Raw genomic sequence first — 19209 nt, 5'->3', positions numbered from 1 at the left:
TCAGAAAATACTTGCATTGAGACATCTTTAAAACTGAGACACTAATATAATTTTCCCCTGCCACTTTCTGCCAATTGCTATGAAGAAAATAATTTAATAATTTTGACCATTGCCCTAAAGGCAATACAAAGTAATATTTAAGAAGATATAAATGAATTTAGCAGCTGCTGAAATAGAGTTTAGGTAAACCTTCAAATTTTCTTAACTTGGTAAGGTAAATTATCCCATTAAGGATGAAGATTAGGCTACATGTAAAGAGAAAAAGATATGTCATAGGCACCAATGAAGTGGAGTGTGTTGTACGAACAAAGTACTTTAAGTATAGAATGTAATTATGCATGTATAGTTAATCTGAAAAAGAAACAGCCAGAAATTAAAAATGCTAAATATTAGAGTATTCACACACAATTCTGAGCCAAGCATATTGGCTATGTGGGATTATCTGGACCCCTTCCACTTGGATTTTATGCCCAGATATGAGACGGGAACAGCATTGCTTATGCTTTTGGATGGTCTCTGGTGGGAGCAAGATGGGGATAGTGCATCAATCCTGGCTCATCTTGACCTCTCAGTGGCCTTTGATACCATTGACCATGTTGGGTCAGCTCTGGGTGTTGGGGATGCAACCACTTCTGGTTTTCTTCCGGTTTCTGGCAAAAAAAAAGCTTATTGGGTAAATGTATTCACTTATGACTGCTGTTTTTGCTTAATGACATCACAAAAAAGGTTGTAAAATCAGGCTTGATTATGTGTTCACCTGCTTAACAACTGCAATGATTTATAACCATTATTCCCAGCTCAATTAAGGAGTACCTGTTTCATGGAGCAACATGGTTTACATCACCAGATGTCTTTCTTTCAATCCTTAGTGAAAGAAGTTTTAAATACAAATCTAAGGATTTAAACAAATATTTTGGAATAAACAGCAAAATGGCGATTAGAATTTTCATTTTGGAAAGTTAAGAATGCATGAAGCTCCAAAATGGATTGAAGTAAAATTATGGAATGAATTTTAAGAATTGTAGGGAAATGCTTTTGTTTTAAATTAACTTTAGAAAGACGGGATGAGACTTTGAAAGTTAGATACTAGAGAAAAGCAAAAAGAACTAAAGATCACAATTAAAGGGGAAGGTCACTTAAATTTGACTTAATATAGACTGGAGTAAAATATTTTAAAACTGGAAACTTGCATTAGGAAATAGCATTAACTTTATAGTTTATTGCAACAGACTAATAGCTTTAAGATAGGTAATAAGCAGTTTCTGAAAGTGATTAGAAAGTGAGGTTTGCGAACTTGGTGCCATTTAAAGATCTCTGCCATGATTGCAAACAAGTTGGCTAATCCCATCATTTCCTGGCTACCCAAACCTATTGTATAGAAAAACACTGTGGTATGGTCTCTTCGGTCAGGAGCAGCTTTCCTTTGTTCAATCTTACATCCTTTCCTTCTGGAGAGGTTCCAAGGACTCATCAGTTCCTTGGTCTTTATCTTGCTCATCCGTTCTGTTTTTGCAGAGCTCTCTTCAGTTCACCATACCTCCCTGGAAGGCCCCAAGGATTTTACAGTTTGATAAAACTGAGGCAGTTTCTATAGTCAAATTTCTTATTGCCTAGTAAATTGTATTTTAAAATATATATAATATTGCAATAACTATATATTTTAGTTGTCATCTTAACAAAGTTTGGCACCATTAAAAGTAAAAATAGATTTTAAAATGACATTTTTATTTTATTTTAGATTGCTATCTTAATAACAAAGTCACAGAATAAAAAAAGAGTAGGTCTCCATGTCTCTTCCAGTTATTGTTGTAATATTAAGAAAACATATGAAACATATTTTCCTTGAAAAATAAATGTTAGGAAACATTTTTATCTATTACATTGCTTAATTTCATTTGAATGCTGTATAATTTATAATGATGTGCTTGAAGCAAAATTTTCATTTTTCCATTGTAGCATCAGTGATGAATGATGAACATAATGAATAGGTAAAATAGTGACTCACTATAGAATACTGATTTTCTTCAAGTTCTTTGATCTTTTTTTCCTCCATGAGATCCTTGTTTCAGGACTTTTTGTAAATACTGTAGATATATAGCCAGAAATGTATTTATTTTATTATATATAGAAATGAGAATTGAAAATGTCAGAACAAATAAAAAAGTCAAATGCAATGGAAATGGGCTGCTTAAGAAATGTGTGTAATAAAACAAGGAGAGGGAATTAAAAAACATGCAGATAACTTTGTTACATAGAATGTAAAACAAATATATGTTTTACAAATATATGAGTGGCTTGAGAAGAAATGGGAAAATGTTATGTTGGAATCAAGCTGATAAGTTTTTAAAAAAAATCAATATATGAAGAGGTCTGTTAAAATGGACAAAGCAAGGATATTTTTCAAGGGTACAGAGAAATACAGTGATGTATTTAACTTCATTGCCTTACAATTTCCTGCTACTTTTCTGCCATCTCTGAAATGGCTTTTTCTTTTTCTTTCTTTTTCTTTGTGCCATCAAGTTTTTCTTGACTTCTAGCAACAGCCTGCATTTTTCTTAGCAAGAAGGGGGTTGACATTACCTTCTTCTTAGGGCTAAGAGAGAATGCCTGACCCAAAGTGGCTTTGTACATAAGGATGCATTAGAACTCACAGTATCCTGGAACAGTGCCTTAAACTTCACCATGACTCTCTTTTACGTTGTTACTCCAAAATAGAATAGTGAGTTGGGTATATTTATAAGTCCTTTCACACTGCAATACTGACCTGCAGAGGAGTATGGACCTAAGTTTGAAGAACAATTGCAAAAGCAATTGTAAGCTATTAGGCTGTTACGTATCATATATGCAGGTACACCTTGTATTTTCTTGGCAGTTGGGACCAGAATTGCCATTGTTAAGCAACACAGTTGTAAAGCACATGACGGGGTAGCTTAACAATGATAATTTTTGCAATCCCAGTTGCCTTTGTTAAATGAGGACGATGTGAGTCATTAAGCAAGAACCTTGTGACTGCAAGCTTCAACTTCCTTCTGGCTTCCCCATTGACTTTGCTTGTGTCAGAAATTCTGATCACATGATCATGGAATGTTGCAATGTTTTAATAAACTGGGCATCAGGTGCTAGTTCACAATCTTGTGACTGCAGGAACACTGCAATGGCTGAAACTCTTAAAGAACTGAGGTAACCTTGAATAGTTACTGAATGAGGGGTGGTACAGGACTATCTGTATTATTTGTATTATATAGTATAGGGATCCAACAGAGCTGAAAATAATTAAGCAGTCATTCAGTTCCTTTGGCATCATATGAATAAAAAATATGAACCAATTGAAGTTAATAATTTTAATTAACCAGAATTATAATAATTATAATTGTTGCTAAACTATCAGTACTCTGTGTACTTGAAACAACTTTTAAGAAAAAAGCCCAAAGGATATTTATATAGACACAAATGTATTGCTTCACTCACAGAATAGGACTAATACATACTATTGTTCCATCAGCAGCCATTATCAGGCAGCATGATAAAGGTATTGAGTTTAGCACATGTGAGAATAACAAAACCATGTTGAACAGAAATTCTTGGTATCTTGTGTTTTTATTTGGCATGCAATAGCATACATGGAGAGAAAGCAACTGTAACTATTACTGAAATTATTTTATTCCCATTAATAGCCATATTATTAAAATATTATATTAAAATATTTTTAATATAGACACGAGGACTTAAACTTGATGGAATAAAAATGCTTGAGATAAGACATGGGGCAAAAGAAGCCATGATGTCAAGAGTTTAGGTTTATTAGGTTTTCTGATGAACAGTCCAGTGCTGCAGAGTTTTTTTGTCTACAAATTGTGATTTGTGTGTTCAGATCTTCTCTTGATGGTTAATTCAGCTGAAATTTCTGATAATAAAGATCATATAATCAATGTAAGTGAAAATTACCTTGACACCATACATCACATTTACAATAATTACTCAAATCCTAGATTCTGAAGTCTACAAAAATTCAAAAAGCCTCAAATATGCTTATTAATTACTAAGCAACCAAGAATGCACAGAATTTTAGGTGAGTGTTTTGTATTCAGTTACCAGCATTAATCACAGACAACAAATAATCATACAAGGCCCTTCCATTGTTTATCTCTTCTTTATTCTAAAAATTGAAAAATTCCTAGAATAATTTATCTTAACTTTCTAGTAGAAGATGCGCTAAATAAGCTATGTAAATTGTCTCAGGGGTGTTTCTTTGAGAAGCTAGTATTCATTAAGAAGATGAAAATAAATGCCAATATTGAATCACAGGAAAGGATGGGTATACAAAACTGTCTGAAGAAATAAAATACATTTTGCAGAGAGATAGTAAAGATAAAAGACATAGCCTCAGCATAAATCTATGTATCTGTATTGATCTGAAAAGAAATAACAGCAGATAAATAAATTCATATTATAGTGCTTAGTTCATTTATACTGATCAATAAGAATGCATGTTTATGGTACCTAGTTCTCATTTTCATATTTGTCAGGAGAGTACTTATATTTAATAAAATATGGATCACATTTATATGTACAATATAAAAAATATATTGGACCTCAGCTCTTCTCAGTGTCATCCATATTTCAAAAAATAAGCACAAAGTCTCATCTAATTAAATGCTCATATTCTTTTGATAGCATGCAGTACTAAATAAAGAGCAACATTGTCACAAGAACTACATTGAAATAATTTTCAAAGTTTTTTTTTTTTTTTTTTGTAATGGCTCCTACCTCATGACATGATAGAAAGCAACTCCCAAGAATAAAATTCATAAATTTTATAAATATTCATTTCTACAGATACATGGAGTTCCAAAGTGGCTACTAAATATTTAGACTAAAACCAAAATAATGTACAAAGTTGAGCATTGTAAGGTATTTTTCTATTATGGAGAACATCCTAACTTCAAATTTAAAACAGCTAATCTGAGCTTGGAACTTATGAATTAGTAAATACAAATATACCGTTGTCCCTATATTCAATATTATATTTAACAGGATTTGAAGAAGGGTATCTCATGCTACATCATTCTTTTCCATGGAAGTGGCAATTTTGAAACAGTCAAAAGAAGCTTCAAAGGAAAGCTTCAAAGGTTACAGGAATTTTTGTCTAACAATCAAGTACAAGTACTAAACAATCCTACTCTAAGCCAATGAATGAATGCATTTCATGGTTAGAGAATTGGGGGACTAACTCTAACCTTTGATGTACCTGGTTGATCACATTATGAAAGTCTGCAGTCTTTTCCCAAATTCATCTGAAAAAAGTGACTAAATACATATTTCCTGGCCTTAATACCAACTATTTTTCCTACTGCCTTCCCTTTTTTCAATCTTTTCTTTGTTTACTTTCTTGCTTAATAAAATATAATGGAAAATTGAAAAGCATGCACCCTACTTTGTGATTTTCAAATTTCACTTAATAAAGATGTAATCTAACATAAAATTTGGATTTTGGATTTTAACTTGAAAAATACTTTATGCAATTCAAGAGAAAAATACTCCACTGAGAGAAGAGAACCTTCTGATCCCCAAAACAAGGATAACTTTCTCTGAAGGTCCATTCTGTCGAACTGTCAGATTTGTTTAGATTTCTACTGACTTTTTCTTACCTGGCACACTATCTGTAATTACCTTCAGTTTAATCTCAAAGATGCTTTTTCAGGAGGCAACTGGACTTCCTTTTTTTTTTCTTTTGAAGACATTTCACTTCTCATCCAAGAAGCTTCTTCAATTCTGACAAGGTAGTGGGGAATGGAAGGAATTATATTCCGTGCAGATAGCTGGTAATCTGCATCCTTTTAGAGGGTCGTTGAAACACTTGGATATTCCTTCCATTTCAGGTTAGAAGGTGACAGAACTTGTCAATTTTCATTCCAATACCCAAATAAAATATTCCAAATCTTTTAAGTTTTGTAGGACATCTTAAATGCATTCAAGAAAATCTTACATTCATTTCAGAGAACTATCAGTACATCTCAGTTAAAATCAAATAGCAGGATTTTTTTTAATGCAGGTCTACTGTTCTTTTGAAAAACCTCCAAATGTATTAACAGAAATAATGGTCTTCCAAAAGATTCTATATCAGCATGTATAAAGAGCCAATAAATATCTGATGCTTTGCAAAATATTTAGTTTTACTTTATTGTCATTGCACCTCGTACAACAAAATCAAACACCATCTTCAGATCATGTACATCATGACCATGTAAATAAACACAAACACACATCCTTCACCCTTCACACATTGAACCGGAAACCCCCGACACCACACCAACACTGCACTATACAGCAGAATTCAAAAGAGCTACTGCCCTGGAATAGAAGCTGTTTTTCAGCCTATTTGTCCTTGTTTTTATTATTGTGTACCGTCTGCCAGATGGTAATAGTTCAAAAAAAGGGTTCCCAGGATGAGATGGATCTTTGAGAATGTTTTGAACTTTCTTAAGGCAGCGGGAGCTATAAAGCTCTTCCAAAGAGGGGAGAGGTCAACCAATGATCTTCTGGGCAATGACATTAACCCTCTGGAGTGCTTTCCTATCTGCCACTGCAATTGGTAAACCATACAGAGGTGCAGTATGTTAAAATGCTCTCTATGGTGCAGTGGTAGAAGGTCACCAGCAGTTTCTCATTCAGTTGTTGTTTTCTGAGAAGCCTCAGGTAGTATAATCTCTGCTGGGCCCTTTTGACCCGGGCTGCAATGTGAGCACCCCAGGTCAGGTCCTCTTTTAGGATAACACCCAGAAACTTAAAACTGGCCACTTGCTCCACTCGGTCTCAAATATGGGCTACGTTATATGGACAAATCCTTGTTTCTCATGCAGCCCAAAATGTCCATGAAAGGAATTGCTTAATGGAGGAGAAATGATGTCAACTGTCCAATAGGACTTTATCAACTGTATCATATCCAGAAGCTGGGCTGTAATTCCCAAGATTCATAATTAGTAGCTATATTAACTAATGTGTATGGTGGAGTTTCCGGTTTGTCGGCTTCGCGAGCGGTAGGGATTCGCGAAGCTGCGCGATCCCTGCTGCGCTAGCCGTTTTGGGGCTCCGATCCGGACGGGTGTGGAGCAAGGCTGCCCTGCAGGGGTAGCTGAAGGTAAGGGGGATCCGGAGGAAGGGTCTGGGGGTGTTGCAGACCCCCTCCCTGGCCGGCAGAACCCCCTTTTACCAGGACAGTGCAGCGGCGGTCCGTAATGGCCGCCACAAAGAAGTCGGCAGCCGGGCAAGTATGCGCAGGAGGAAGAAGAGAAAGTTATTGAAAGTGAAAGTTCTTCTTGGTCGACCCAGGGCTTTGAGACTTATCTAATTTAATTCCGGGAAAAGATGGTTTTTTGATGATTTTTTCCACAAGAGAAAAAAAGCGGCAATTTTGAGGTGCTGAAAGGAAAGTTTACTCTCCCTCCCGACGGAATTAAGCCGGAAGGGAGAGGACAAAGAAAATATATAAATCTGGATCTTGTTGGAGGAGATGCCTTGAAGATTTGAGGACAGAAACATAATTTTAATAAGGCTTTAAAATATAGATTTGGACTCTCTTTTTATTTGTCTGATACCACACCTGGAAGAGGAAGGGGGAATTTTGGCTTGCTTGGATTTATTGAGGATTGTGGATTTTGGGATTGTTTTACCTTTCTCTCGGAATATTTGGTTGGTGTAAGAAGAAAGAGGAATAAAGAAAAGAAAAGATTTATTTATAATGGCTTTCCCTTTTGAAGACCTGAGGGATGAATATGAGCAAACAAAAGCAGCCTGCAAAGATGGTATGGAAAAAGCTTTTCTATTTCTAGAAATGGCGCTGGTCAATTACCAACAGACAATGAAACAGATGGAAATAGAAGAACAACAACAAGGAAAAGACGAAGACGCCATCTTTATTGAATCCCAAAACTTACCTAAGGAAGAAGGAAGGAAGAGAGCAAGAAAAATGAAGGACTTAAGATCTAAAAAAACATTTGAGAAAGAGAAAAATATGATGCAAAGTAAATATAATGATAGCAAACAAGAGAAAAAGGGAACACAACAGAGAAGGGATCCCAGCAAGGCAGAGGTTAGAAGAAGAAGGGGGGGTAGGAAGATTTGGTGGGGGAAGAAAGAAAGGGGAAAGGCGGAGAAAAGCCTCAAAGTTTTAAAATTGGATGGGAGAAGAGGAATTTTTTTTAGGGACAAAGGATGAAATATAAACTTCTGTAAGAAAGATTCTGCTAGGTACAGAAGATGGTATTGTAACATTTATATTTGAAATAGTAAATTAGAATGGTTTAAGATTTAATAAGAAATTAAAATGTTGAAGTCTTTAATAATGATTGATTTTTAAAATGTAATAAAATATTGAAGGAAAGGAGGATACAATGTATTTAAACATTTTTGGTGGATAGAATGTACCAAGCAGAACCGAATTGGGTATTTGTTATGTTGAATATTAATTTTACTAACTTAGGGGGAGGATAGAAAGGCATCATACTCTGAATAGTGATTTCAGGAGAAATTCTTTTTATTGTAAGAAGAGATAGAGGGATAATGAATGGGCAAAAGCTATAAATATAATGATTTAATTAAGATGGATTAAATAAGATAGAATTGTGAAGAGTGATATGCGCTGCCCATGCAAAGAGAGGTAACTGGGGCCAAGGTACTTTACTAAAAGATTTTTTTTATGTTTGTTTGTGTTTGTTTGTGTTTTATGAGAATATTGGGGAAATTTCAGTAGAAAGACAGGAAAAGATTTAAATATGTAATGATTTGTTTGTTGTTGAAATTTTTAATAAAACTTGTTTTAAAAAAAAAAAACTAATGTGTATGGGAGCAGCAATATTTGAACAATTTTGCTCATTCTTGTCCCAGAGTTTCTACTCTAAGGTTGCCTCTTGTATTCCTAAAATATCCATGAGTGCAATGCTAATTTCTCAAGTTCTAAAGATCAGGAAAATAAGGGAATATCCCTGTTCTTTTTCTCTTAAGATTCATATTATTTTATAGTACATTATGAATGCTTGATATATTTCCTTATCACAAAGGAAATGCCAGCAAACTGTCTGTCAGTAATTCTTAACCAAACTGCTTAGGAGAAAACAGTAATAGTAGAGTCTGACAAACTCTACCTGCCTTTCCAGGAAAATGAATTAGCTTTCAGGGAAATTTCCCTGAATTTTTACAAAACCAAAAGTGTTTATGATCAGCATATCTCTAGCTGGATTAAAAAATTCATTTCATATAAAGAATAAATAGTGAGTAGCTAATAGCCTTTGACTGGCTTTTCTAAGTCTGCCTTCCTTTTCTTTTGTTCTTTTCTGTTGCTTTTCTTTCTAAAAACTGAGAATTTTGGTTGTAGCAGGATAGGTCTAACCTCAAGCATCATGTTGCTTGATCTCTAGCATAATGTAATGCAGATGTTTGACTGCTGTGTTTACATAGTTTTTAATGCAAAACGTTTCTTTAATAGAAACCATAACTACAGTGCAGATTAACCGTAAGCAATTCTGGAAATAGCAAGCTTAAAAATATTCAGGAAGGCATTCTCAATACTTAAGATCCTTCTTGTGGGAAATCAAGTAGATGTTTTATATATAGTACCACTGCTGCTCTATTTTTAGAGGAGCAGTGGAGGAAATTACTATGTTAAAATAATAAAAGATTATTATTTATAATATTTATATATAAATAAGAAAGAAAGAATGAGATCTGAAAAGGAATCCTAAAATCTTTTTTAAAAAAAATTGTTTGCGATCAAAGATTTATATTCGTAGAACTTTCTCAACAACCTGTCAATATGCATATCAAGGGAGCAAAGCACAGGCTTTGAGAAACTGCTGCCCCCAGAGTCTCCTTGCTCTGTCTCCAAAATGAGGTCAGCAAAGTTGCTGCTCTTGCATGAAGGTTTGGCTCTGCCAGTTGGCTTGAGGCCCCAACAGGGGAGTATCACACTGGAAGTAGTTGATGGACCAATAGCAGACCCCACCTCCCCTCCTCTACATTCTGCTCCCTCTGTCCCCATGCTTTAGTCATAATCTCTATTTTTATTGTAAATGATTAAATGTAAATATAAATGATTCAATATGTAATCATATATGATTTACATATTAAATGTCTATATCCATATGTAAACCATATATGATTATATATATTTATATCATTTACATTTATATTAACCATTTACAATAAAAATAGAAATTATGACTAAAACATGGGGACAGGAGCACAACGTAGAAGAGGAGAGGTGATTATGATTTATAAATAATTATTTATAAAAAATTATTACTTATATGATAGGTCCTCAACTTACAACCATGTTTAGTGCCTGTTCAAAGTTACAACTGAACTGAAAAAGTGACATGACCATTTTTTACTCTTGCAGCATCCCCATGGTCACATGGTCAAAATTCAGATGTTTGACAATTGGTTCGTGATGGTTGCGATGTCCCATGGTCATGTGATCAGCTTTTGTGACCTTCTGATGAGCAAAGTCAATGGGGAATCCAGATTTACTTAACAACTATGTTTCTAACTTAACAACTGCAACAATTGTAGCAAGAAAGGTCATAAAGTGGGGCAAAACTCACTTAGCAACTTAGAAATGTTAGGCTCAGTTGTAGTCTTAAGTCAAGAACTATCTGTAACTCCTTTTCCACATAGAGCGCTAATCTACATTGAATAATTGTAAGCATTATTTTGCTATTTTATGTATAGGTTTTTGCATGATAATTTGCACACAGTCTAAATCTCCTTTCTTTGGGATTACTATGTAGATTGACCTTTTTCAGTTAGTTGGCCACTCTGTCATTTTCCAGATTTGCTGAGATACCTTGGTTAGAACTTTTGCTGGTGATTCTTTTGTTGCTTTCTATATTTTTGTATATATTCCAGCAATTCTTGTAACCTTCCAACTTGATAATGACTAGAGTGCTGATTTAACTTCATCTTCTAGTACTAAGAGATTCTATAAATAGGGAATAATTTGTAAAATATCTTACAAAATATCTCTATTATACAGAATTTCAGTATACTAGTTTCAGTATGCCATTTATCTATTTTATTAATGATGACATTTTATAATTTGCTTTGTAATGTATTTTATGGATTAAGATTTTTGCTGCATTTGAAATGGACAAAACTTTCTCATTTTTGTTGAGTATCTCATATGTATTGATAAAATTATTGTTGGATATTGCTAATCCATTGATAATTGATAATTGAAGTTAACTTCTTCCAATATTTCTGGTTCCAGTGTGTTTATTGGTATGGCATGCAGTATATCCATAGCTTTGCAGTGTAGTTTGAAGTATTTTTATCCATTAATTTCTAGCCCTTCAAAATGAAAACATTACTGTTAAATGGTAACACAAAAGTTAAAGATGACAAGCCTACCACTTGGACTAATTAAAATAAGCCTAAATCAAGAAAGATTATGATTAAGATCACACATGATATTGCTAAATTTGAGACCTCCAGAATGTGGAATGTAAAGCAATGCTGCTAGGCTTGATGCATGTTTCAGTAAGAGACATCATTTATTACAATACCATTTTTCCATTCTGAATGGATTCTTTTGTTAAGAGTTCAGGTTCTGTTCCTCAGTGAGAAAAGCTAGCTTTGTAATTTCCTGCTTCTGATATTATCCAGACATATTCAAGGCAATAATGATGAGCTTCTTATAAGAAAAAACACAGTGGCAGATGTTCCTTGTTAGGCAACAATTTACTGATTTTTTTTTCAGTAAGTTACATGTTTGGAAGGCAAAAGCTTTTTTTTTCATATTTCATAAACCAAACAGTAGCATCAGTGCTTCTCTTTGTTATATATATTTTAGTGCCCCAGCAGTTTCAATAAAATTCTATAATTCTATACAAAACCTGTTTAAGGCTTATTTTTGAGTTAAGGGTGGATGGGATTGTGTTGTCAATATTTGCACAATACAACCCAAACTTTGTTTACTTCTTGTGTCTTTCATAGCATTCAATTGCTGTTGCTATTCAGTTTCCCATTACAAAATTTTGCACGTTGTCATTCAGTGTTCTTAACTGCCACAATCAATTAAAAATGTACTGTTTGTCTTTCAACTACCATACACAAGCCATTTGTTTACCCAGCTCAAATCTACAGAATTTTAAGAGATTGTTGACGTGGATATGTTAGAAGAATTTATAATTAGATTCTGAACTTGGTTGTCCAATGAAGGACTCAGGACAATTGCTTGAAGTTGAGGCAGTTTATTCAAAAAGCCAGACAATGAAACAGACAGACAGTGAGCGAATTGAAGGCAGCCATAAATTAAACACAGAAGCAGAAATATTTATAGGGGGGTTGGTTCCTTGTTTGTGAGTTTTGCCTGCCAGTATGTTTTGTCCTGGGAAGTACATGGGCTCCAGAGGGAAGGAAATTCAATTTTCTCATTCCATGGCATATAATCCTTATCTCTTGTGTCTAGGTGTTGGATTCTTGCTAGTGCTTGAGGACTTGGATCATATGGATAAAGGCATTTCTCAACTATAGTGGGAGAATGTAGACTTGCCATTTCCAATCAAATTGCCAGCCTAAGCCTCATTTAATTCATCAGGTAATCATAGTGGAAAGTACTATGGGCCAACTTGGACCAGAAATAAAGACCATCTCCTTTAGAAAGCACTGGAGGAGGAGTTAGTTTAGTGCCAAGAAGGTGCCCCCATCAAAGTGCACCTCCTATGTCACACAAGCTGCACCAGCAATGCAGCCACTTCTTCAATTTGCCCCAAACAGCAGAACATGATTTGGCAAGATCTCTCAAGAGTGCACCTTTGTTTCTGCTAAGCGTGGATGGCATTCTATCTTTCTTCCTATTATCAGGCATCCTTTACCAGGGTTTGAGATAAGATATCATATTGCTGCTGCTTTCTTCTATACCTCTGCCCTTCTTTCCCACTATTCCTTTTGCTCTCCAGCAAACAGCTGGGGAGCACAAGGAAGCCATGAAGTAAGTTGGCCTGACTCATCTGCTTGGCTCTTACTTCACTTCCAACTAGAGTAAGGAGGATGAATGGCAGACAAATGGGAATGTCTCTTCAGTGCAGCTTTCCCTGCCCCCATTGCTGTTCCTCACTAGCAGCAAAAAAAAAGGCATTTTCAACAAATTATTCAGAAAATAGATGACAGAGTCAGCAGAGGAGTCAACAGCCACAAATATAAATAAGGTGCCTTCCTTATGTAGACTTATCATTACACTGAGATAAGCTTTCTTCAATCTTGCACTCTCGTTGCTTACAGTATTTTGATTATAGACTGACTCCATACAAACTCAATTCCCATGCACACGGCCTTTGGATTAAGTTATATATTGTTAGTACAGTACTTGTAGTCTTTTCTTCTGTTCAATCAGATCCAATTCTCAGAAATTGCCTCAACAAGTCCCTGCAGTTGTCTTTGCAAGATTTTTTTAGAAGTTTGTCTCTTTCCTAGGGCTAAGAGAAAGGTCACCCAGAGGGCTTTATGCCTAATAACTTATAGTCTCCTGATTTCTAACTTGATACCTTAACCACTTACCAAACTAGTTCTCATTTGTAGTCATAATGGAGTGTTTATATCTATATCTATCTCTGTCTGTCTGTCTGTCTATCATCTATGTTTACTGGCAATAGTAACAATACCTAGAGTGTTTCTATCCGTATAGGTTACTCCATTAGTGACTCCTTATGTTGCAGCCTCTTTGCAGTTGTTTCAGCGTGGAATATCTATCACTTAATTCTTTAAATTGGATCGGAGTTAGCAATGACATTTGCTTTCCCTCCAAAATGAATATTAATAATAATTTTAAAATGCTGTGTACATTATGTTAAATTTGATTATGAAGCAATTTTATTTGACAACTCAAAAACCATATCCCATTTGTAATAAAACCCAACACAGAATCTCACGAAGGTCACTTTAGCAAGACAGATTGTAACATATTTTTTTATTAAATATGTAAAAAGATAAACGCAAATCAAATTATTCACATATTCAGAGACAAAAAAAGTATATTCTGTCATGCGACAATTGGTAGGTAATGCAAAATGACGTACATCTGAATAAGACCTTTTTTGCATCTATTATGTCATTATCTATTTATAATTAACAATAATTATGTTTACATTCCTTTCAGTTTACATTTAATATATAACCAAAGCTTTATGGTGTGCTATTCAGTAAAAGTAATTGCAAATGCATATTAAAACTGTAACGGAATAACAGGATTACTCACCACAGGGGAGGGGGGGGGTCCTCTTTCCTTCCAAGAGTCTCTCTCTCTCCCCTCAGCACAACTGAGCAGATCAGGTTTTATATTAAACTATTACCCTGCTGCCTCCCAAGCCAGCCACTTCCCATCTCCAAATGGGGGGGGAGGGAGGGGGAGGGAATACTTCGTAGACTAGTCATACAAAGGGGACCGTAGAAAACATTACTCTCCTCCCATGGACACAAAATATTCCTATGTGACAGGTTGGGGAGCAGAGAGGCTTTGGATGAGAGCAGTTCAGAAACAAACCTCGAAAAGCCCAAAAAGCGCTTCAAAAGGAAGTATTTTAAAAGTTTTCCTAGAAGGAAAAAGAAACAGAGATATGACATGACTGCATTAATGGCGATGGGAGTGTTCAAAAATAATGACTTCCTCTGCGGATTTTTTTTTTTTTTTTAGCACAAGAAACATTTTGGAGGTGGCATAACAATAATAAAGATTATGGGTTTTTTTTATTATGACAGTATACAGTTTTTGAAAAAAATGATGCTATTTATGAGTTTGATTATGCCTGCCAAGACAAATCAAATCCTTTTCCTTGAAAATATTTAAAAGATTTTTTTTTTAGGAAAGGTGAAAGTGTTAAGTTTATTTATGATGAGTTGGCATAGTATATATAGCTTTGTTAATTCTTCTAAGCTGAAGAGATCGAATGCTTCAACTGAGTTACAGGATTAAAGAGAGATTGTAATACATGCTGCCTGATCTGTAATTAAGTATCATTCTGAAGCAAGAAATTTCAGAGAAAAAGAAACTTTGAAAGATGCAATACATCATTTATAGTATTAATAGAACTAGCACTTATGACCAGACCTTTAGTGATGATAACCTGTACATTGAATTCTATTTGTTTTTTGCTAGAATATTTATAACCAATCCAATTTAAAACCAAGCAAAATATAAAACAGTAAATACAATGGAAAAATACCACAATTAGAATGTGAAAATGTGCAATTTAAATACCGTGTTTCTCATATAATAAGGCCGGGTCTTATTTTTTTTTGAGCCCCGAAAAAATGACTAGGCCATCTTTTCGGGGGGACGACTTAATTCCCCCCCTTGCATCTTCGGGCGGGCGGGCAGCGATGGCTTGGATGTTGACCTCAACATTGGTGGGGCACTTCATATTGCGGTCAATGTAGGCAGCACCATATCCGGGTGTGCAACAAAAATACTTCCTAATGGCAAGCCCCCCCACCATTCCCCCCCATTTTGCATGTTTTAATATAGGCCTTAATTTGGGGGGGAGGGGCTTAATTTCATTTCATGCCTATAAAACATGCTGGGACTTCCTATTGGGGGAGGCCATATTGTTGGAGAAACAGGGTAATAAGGAATGTTTTAATATGATTTATTTCTATTATAAAAATGTCACAATCTAAGTGCAAATTTAACTAGAAGTTAATAGAACTCATGGCAATGAATATGTCTGTAATCCAGCAATTTGTTTCTCCATGCTACCAATTCATTGATCCGGACTAAAATAATGATTAGCTTTTCTTTCTGGATAAGATATCCCCACTAATACAACGTGGAAACTGGCATGGCATCTGTGTATCCTTGAGTTACTCACTGACTTTTAGATTCCAAAAAGATATATGAAGATTTTAGAAGATAAACTGCAACTGTGCTAGTAAATATTCTGACTTGCCCAACACTTGCACAGAAGAAAAAATAAATGTTTGTTTTCATAATCAGTGTAGCCAGCAGTGGGAATTGGAATATAGGTGACATCTTGAGACATATATACTGTAAAGATCAGTATAAATGCTTAAATTGACAAAACATTGAATATAGAATTGAAACAAGAATAACCTTTCTAGAAGAAGGAAGTGTCCAAAGAAAGATTAGGCAGGCATGTATGCATCTTCCAATACTATAAGAAACACTGTATAGCTTTCTAGCATGCTTTGGATTATGACATCAGAAACATTACAGCTCTAGCATGTGTGCTTTTGTTCTAATTAGGGAAAATTATTTGAAATTACTTGAATTTGTCTATTTCAATTATTTCCCACTTTTGCCTTTTGTCCAAAGTAATGTCCAAGTGCACCGAATTATCATGAAATGTGAAACCTAACTGAATAGTACTTTTTATTTTAAGAGATGCCCATATAAATAGTTTTGAACAAATTACAAATGTTATTCATACTTAAGACAGAAGGAAAAATAAATATATATATATATTATATTTATATATATATTTTTAAAAGCTGAACAAATTTCAAGCAGCCAGATAGTGACGTTGCAGTGGTAGAAACTGGGAACAAAGCTTGCAGACCTTCTTAGGTTCAAACGCCGATAGAAGACTTCTGCAAAACACATCTTGGCAAGTTGGCTGACACAGTATGGTACATTTATGTTAATGGCAGACAGAGAGTGATTGGTTTCAAGTCTGAGGCCACACACATTCCATTCTTCCAAAGAAAGTTCCCACAGAAAATCAGAAACAGCCAATGTGCCAGATGGTCAGTATTCTTCCTGCTGCTGGGGCTGTTCATGAACCTGTTCTTCACCTTCATGTTCTTCTGTGTGGCTCTCCTATATAAGGTAGGAGAGAAAAAACAAACAAACCAAAGTTGATCAAACACTAAAAGCAAAATTCTGTCTGCTTATGTTTCTAAAACAATGTTAGCGAGTTCAACATTTCTTAATCTTTACCACCTAGAGAGTGTTAAAATCATTAGGGGTCTTATACATTGTTCCCTAATTACTCACATTTTTATTTTTATTTAAAGCTAGGATTTTGTGTGAAGGAGAGAGAGAGCGTAAAAAAGCTTGAAACCTGTATACAGGGAAACTGAATTTCAAATATGAATATGATTCACTGGGGATCATGGAATGGTAAGCTGATACTTATCTCTATTTATTGGTCTGAATTTTGGATCTTATCAGTATCAACTCCCCCAGAATATTCACAATTCTTTTATGGACTATAATCTCTGCAAAGAAATTCTGCGCCCTACCTAAAACCACTTTGTGGAATAACTAGCAGAGAAAGGCAACATTGGAAGACCTTGAACATGAATGTTATCCAATTCCATTAAAGCTACATTATTTATGCTATTGTGTAGAGAAAAAATAGATTATGAAGACTTACATGTTCTTCTGAAGCATACAGAACTTCCATTAACCGTTGAACAAGATCATTGTTTTCTTCTCCGTGTTCTTGACATAAAAGCTCAATCTCCCTTAATTTCCCAAAATAGAAATCTCTCTCCTTTTCCACACCTTCAAGTGCAAGTTTTAATGAATGTACCTGTGAAAATAAAACATCTAGGTAACTCTATATTTATATCGCAAATCATACAAACTGCACAATTGCTAGGCAAACATTCTGTTCAATGCATTCAACACAAGTGGAAACAAATTTGTACTATATACTGAAGAATTCATTCTTGTTTTGTTCTAACTTCGATGTTTCTCCATAATATATCAAAGATATTCTCTAACCTCATTTGGACAAGTTTTAAAATGGTGGTCTTATGCTATTCAGATGCTTCTCAATTTACAACCATTTGTTTAATGACTGTTTGAAGTTACAAAAGTGCTGAAAAAAATTATGTATGATCAGTCCTCTAACTTACAACTGCTGCAGCATCCTTATAGTCATGTGATCAAAATCTGGGTGCTTAAAAACCAGCAACATACAGTATTTACAATGGTTGCAGAATCTGGGGTCAGCTGATTGCCATTTGCAATCTTCTCAGAGGGCTTATGACAAGCAGAGTCAATAGGGGAAGCTGGAGTTATTTAATGACCATAGCAAAATTCCACTCTCAACTGTGGTCACAAGTCAAAGTACTCTTTTGCTCACATGCAGAGTTATCTCCCCATTTGGTAGCCTAAGCATATTACCTGTTCGCTAAGCTGTATGACTTGTGTCTCCAAATCTTTATCAGACTTTGACACTGAACTGCTTGGCGGTGTTCTTTTGGCTGATGATGGACGAGATGATGTGGAGCCAGGTTTTGATGCAGGACTGGATTTGGCAGCACCTGAAAAAATATATTAAAATAGTTTTTAAAGTATTAGTTAGAACCAAGACTCTTGTCACTTAAGAAACCAACTATGATGAATGTAGAGAATCAGTATGTAAAGCATTGTATGATTTAGTGGGCCAAGGACTTTGGATATAATATAATGCTTGAACAATGAGAGAATATGTGGACAAAAGGTCAAAAATTCACATTAAATTATAATTTAAAAGAAAATATTTATAAGATGTTATCTATTTGGTATCCAACAGCGACAAATTGTCAAGAAAGTATAAAGGTATCTCAAATGAATGTGGGAAATGTAAATATAAAGAAGGAATTTTTTATCATTTTATGGTGGACATGTGACAAAGCAAACAAATATTGGAGATCTTAAAGTGAATATAAAGATAAAACCAGAGACTTTTATTTTAGGCCTAATGGGCAAAGAACTTGAAAAAATAATGGAACTTTAATGTTATACATGTTGACATGTATAATTACTTTATGCACTGCCCTAGCATGCAGCCCTTACAAAGATCCCTATCCTACCCCTGAAAAGATTAAAGCTGGCAAAGCATATGGCAAGGACTTGATTCAGAGAGTTATGCCAAGGCTGTGCAAAGTAGGGAGCCACCAGCCAGCCCTGGTTGCTCTAGCTCAAAATCCCCAATCTGCACCTACCTTGCTTTTGCTTGCTTCCCGGGAGGCATCAGAACAAGCAGCTGTTTTGCAAGATCTTAGTTGGCAGCCACAAGAAAAGAGCAAACTGCACTTGGTGCACAGAATCCTGGTAGGCAGATTGGGAATACACATGGTAATGTGTGATGAGCTGAGACTGCTGAAGCCAGGAGCCTGGGGGCCAGGATGGCACAAGGGCAAAGAACCCAACAGAAGGCAGAAGATGGCAAAGATCAAAAACGTCAGTAGAAGTAACCAGCAGAATGC

The 19209-nt window shown here is 35.1% G+C and overlaps 1 protein-coding gene across 5 annotated transcripts in view; it reads right to left on the bottom strand.

Annotated features, from left to right (window-relative positions):
- Positions 1–15978: 15978 nt before the first annotated feature.
- The window catches only part of MAPRE2 (microtubule associated protein RP/EB family member 2), a 62677-nt gene continuing 59446 nt past the window's right edge, over positions 15979–19209 (bottom strand). For all 5 annotated transcript variants that reach the window (XM_026670403.2, XM_026670404.2, XM_026670401.2 and 2 more), the window contains 3 exons: positions 18143–18282; positions 17385–17543; positions 15979–16825 (listed from right to left, as the gene is read on the bottom strand). In XM_026670403.2, the coding sequence (XP_026526188.1) occupies positions 16754–16825; positions 17385–17543; positions 18143–18282 (371 nt within the window). In that variant the 3' untranslated portion in view covers positions 15979–16753. The remainder of the gene's footprint in view (positions 16826–17384; positions 17544–18142; positions 18283–19209) is intronic.

The sequence above is a fragment of the Notechis scutatus genome, chromosome 3 (genome assembly GCF_049901735.1).
Source record: "Notechis scutatus isolate UNSWTSFEM ecotype Mainland chromosome 3, rNotScu1.2, whole genome shotgun sequence".
Lineage (NCBI taxonomy): Eukaryota > Metazoa > Chordata > Lepidosauria > Squamata > Elapidae > Notechis > Notechis scutatus.
This window is presented reverse-complemented; position numbering and strand designations above follow the sequence as displayed.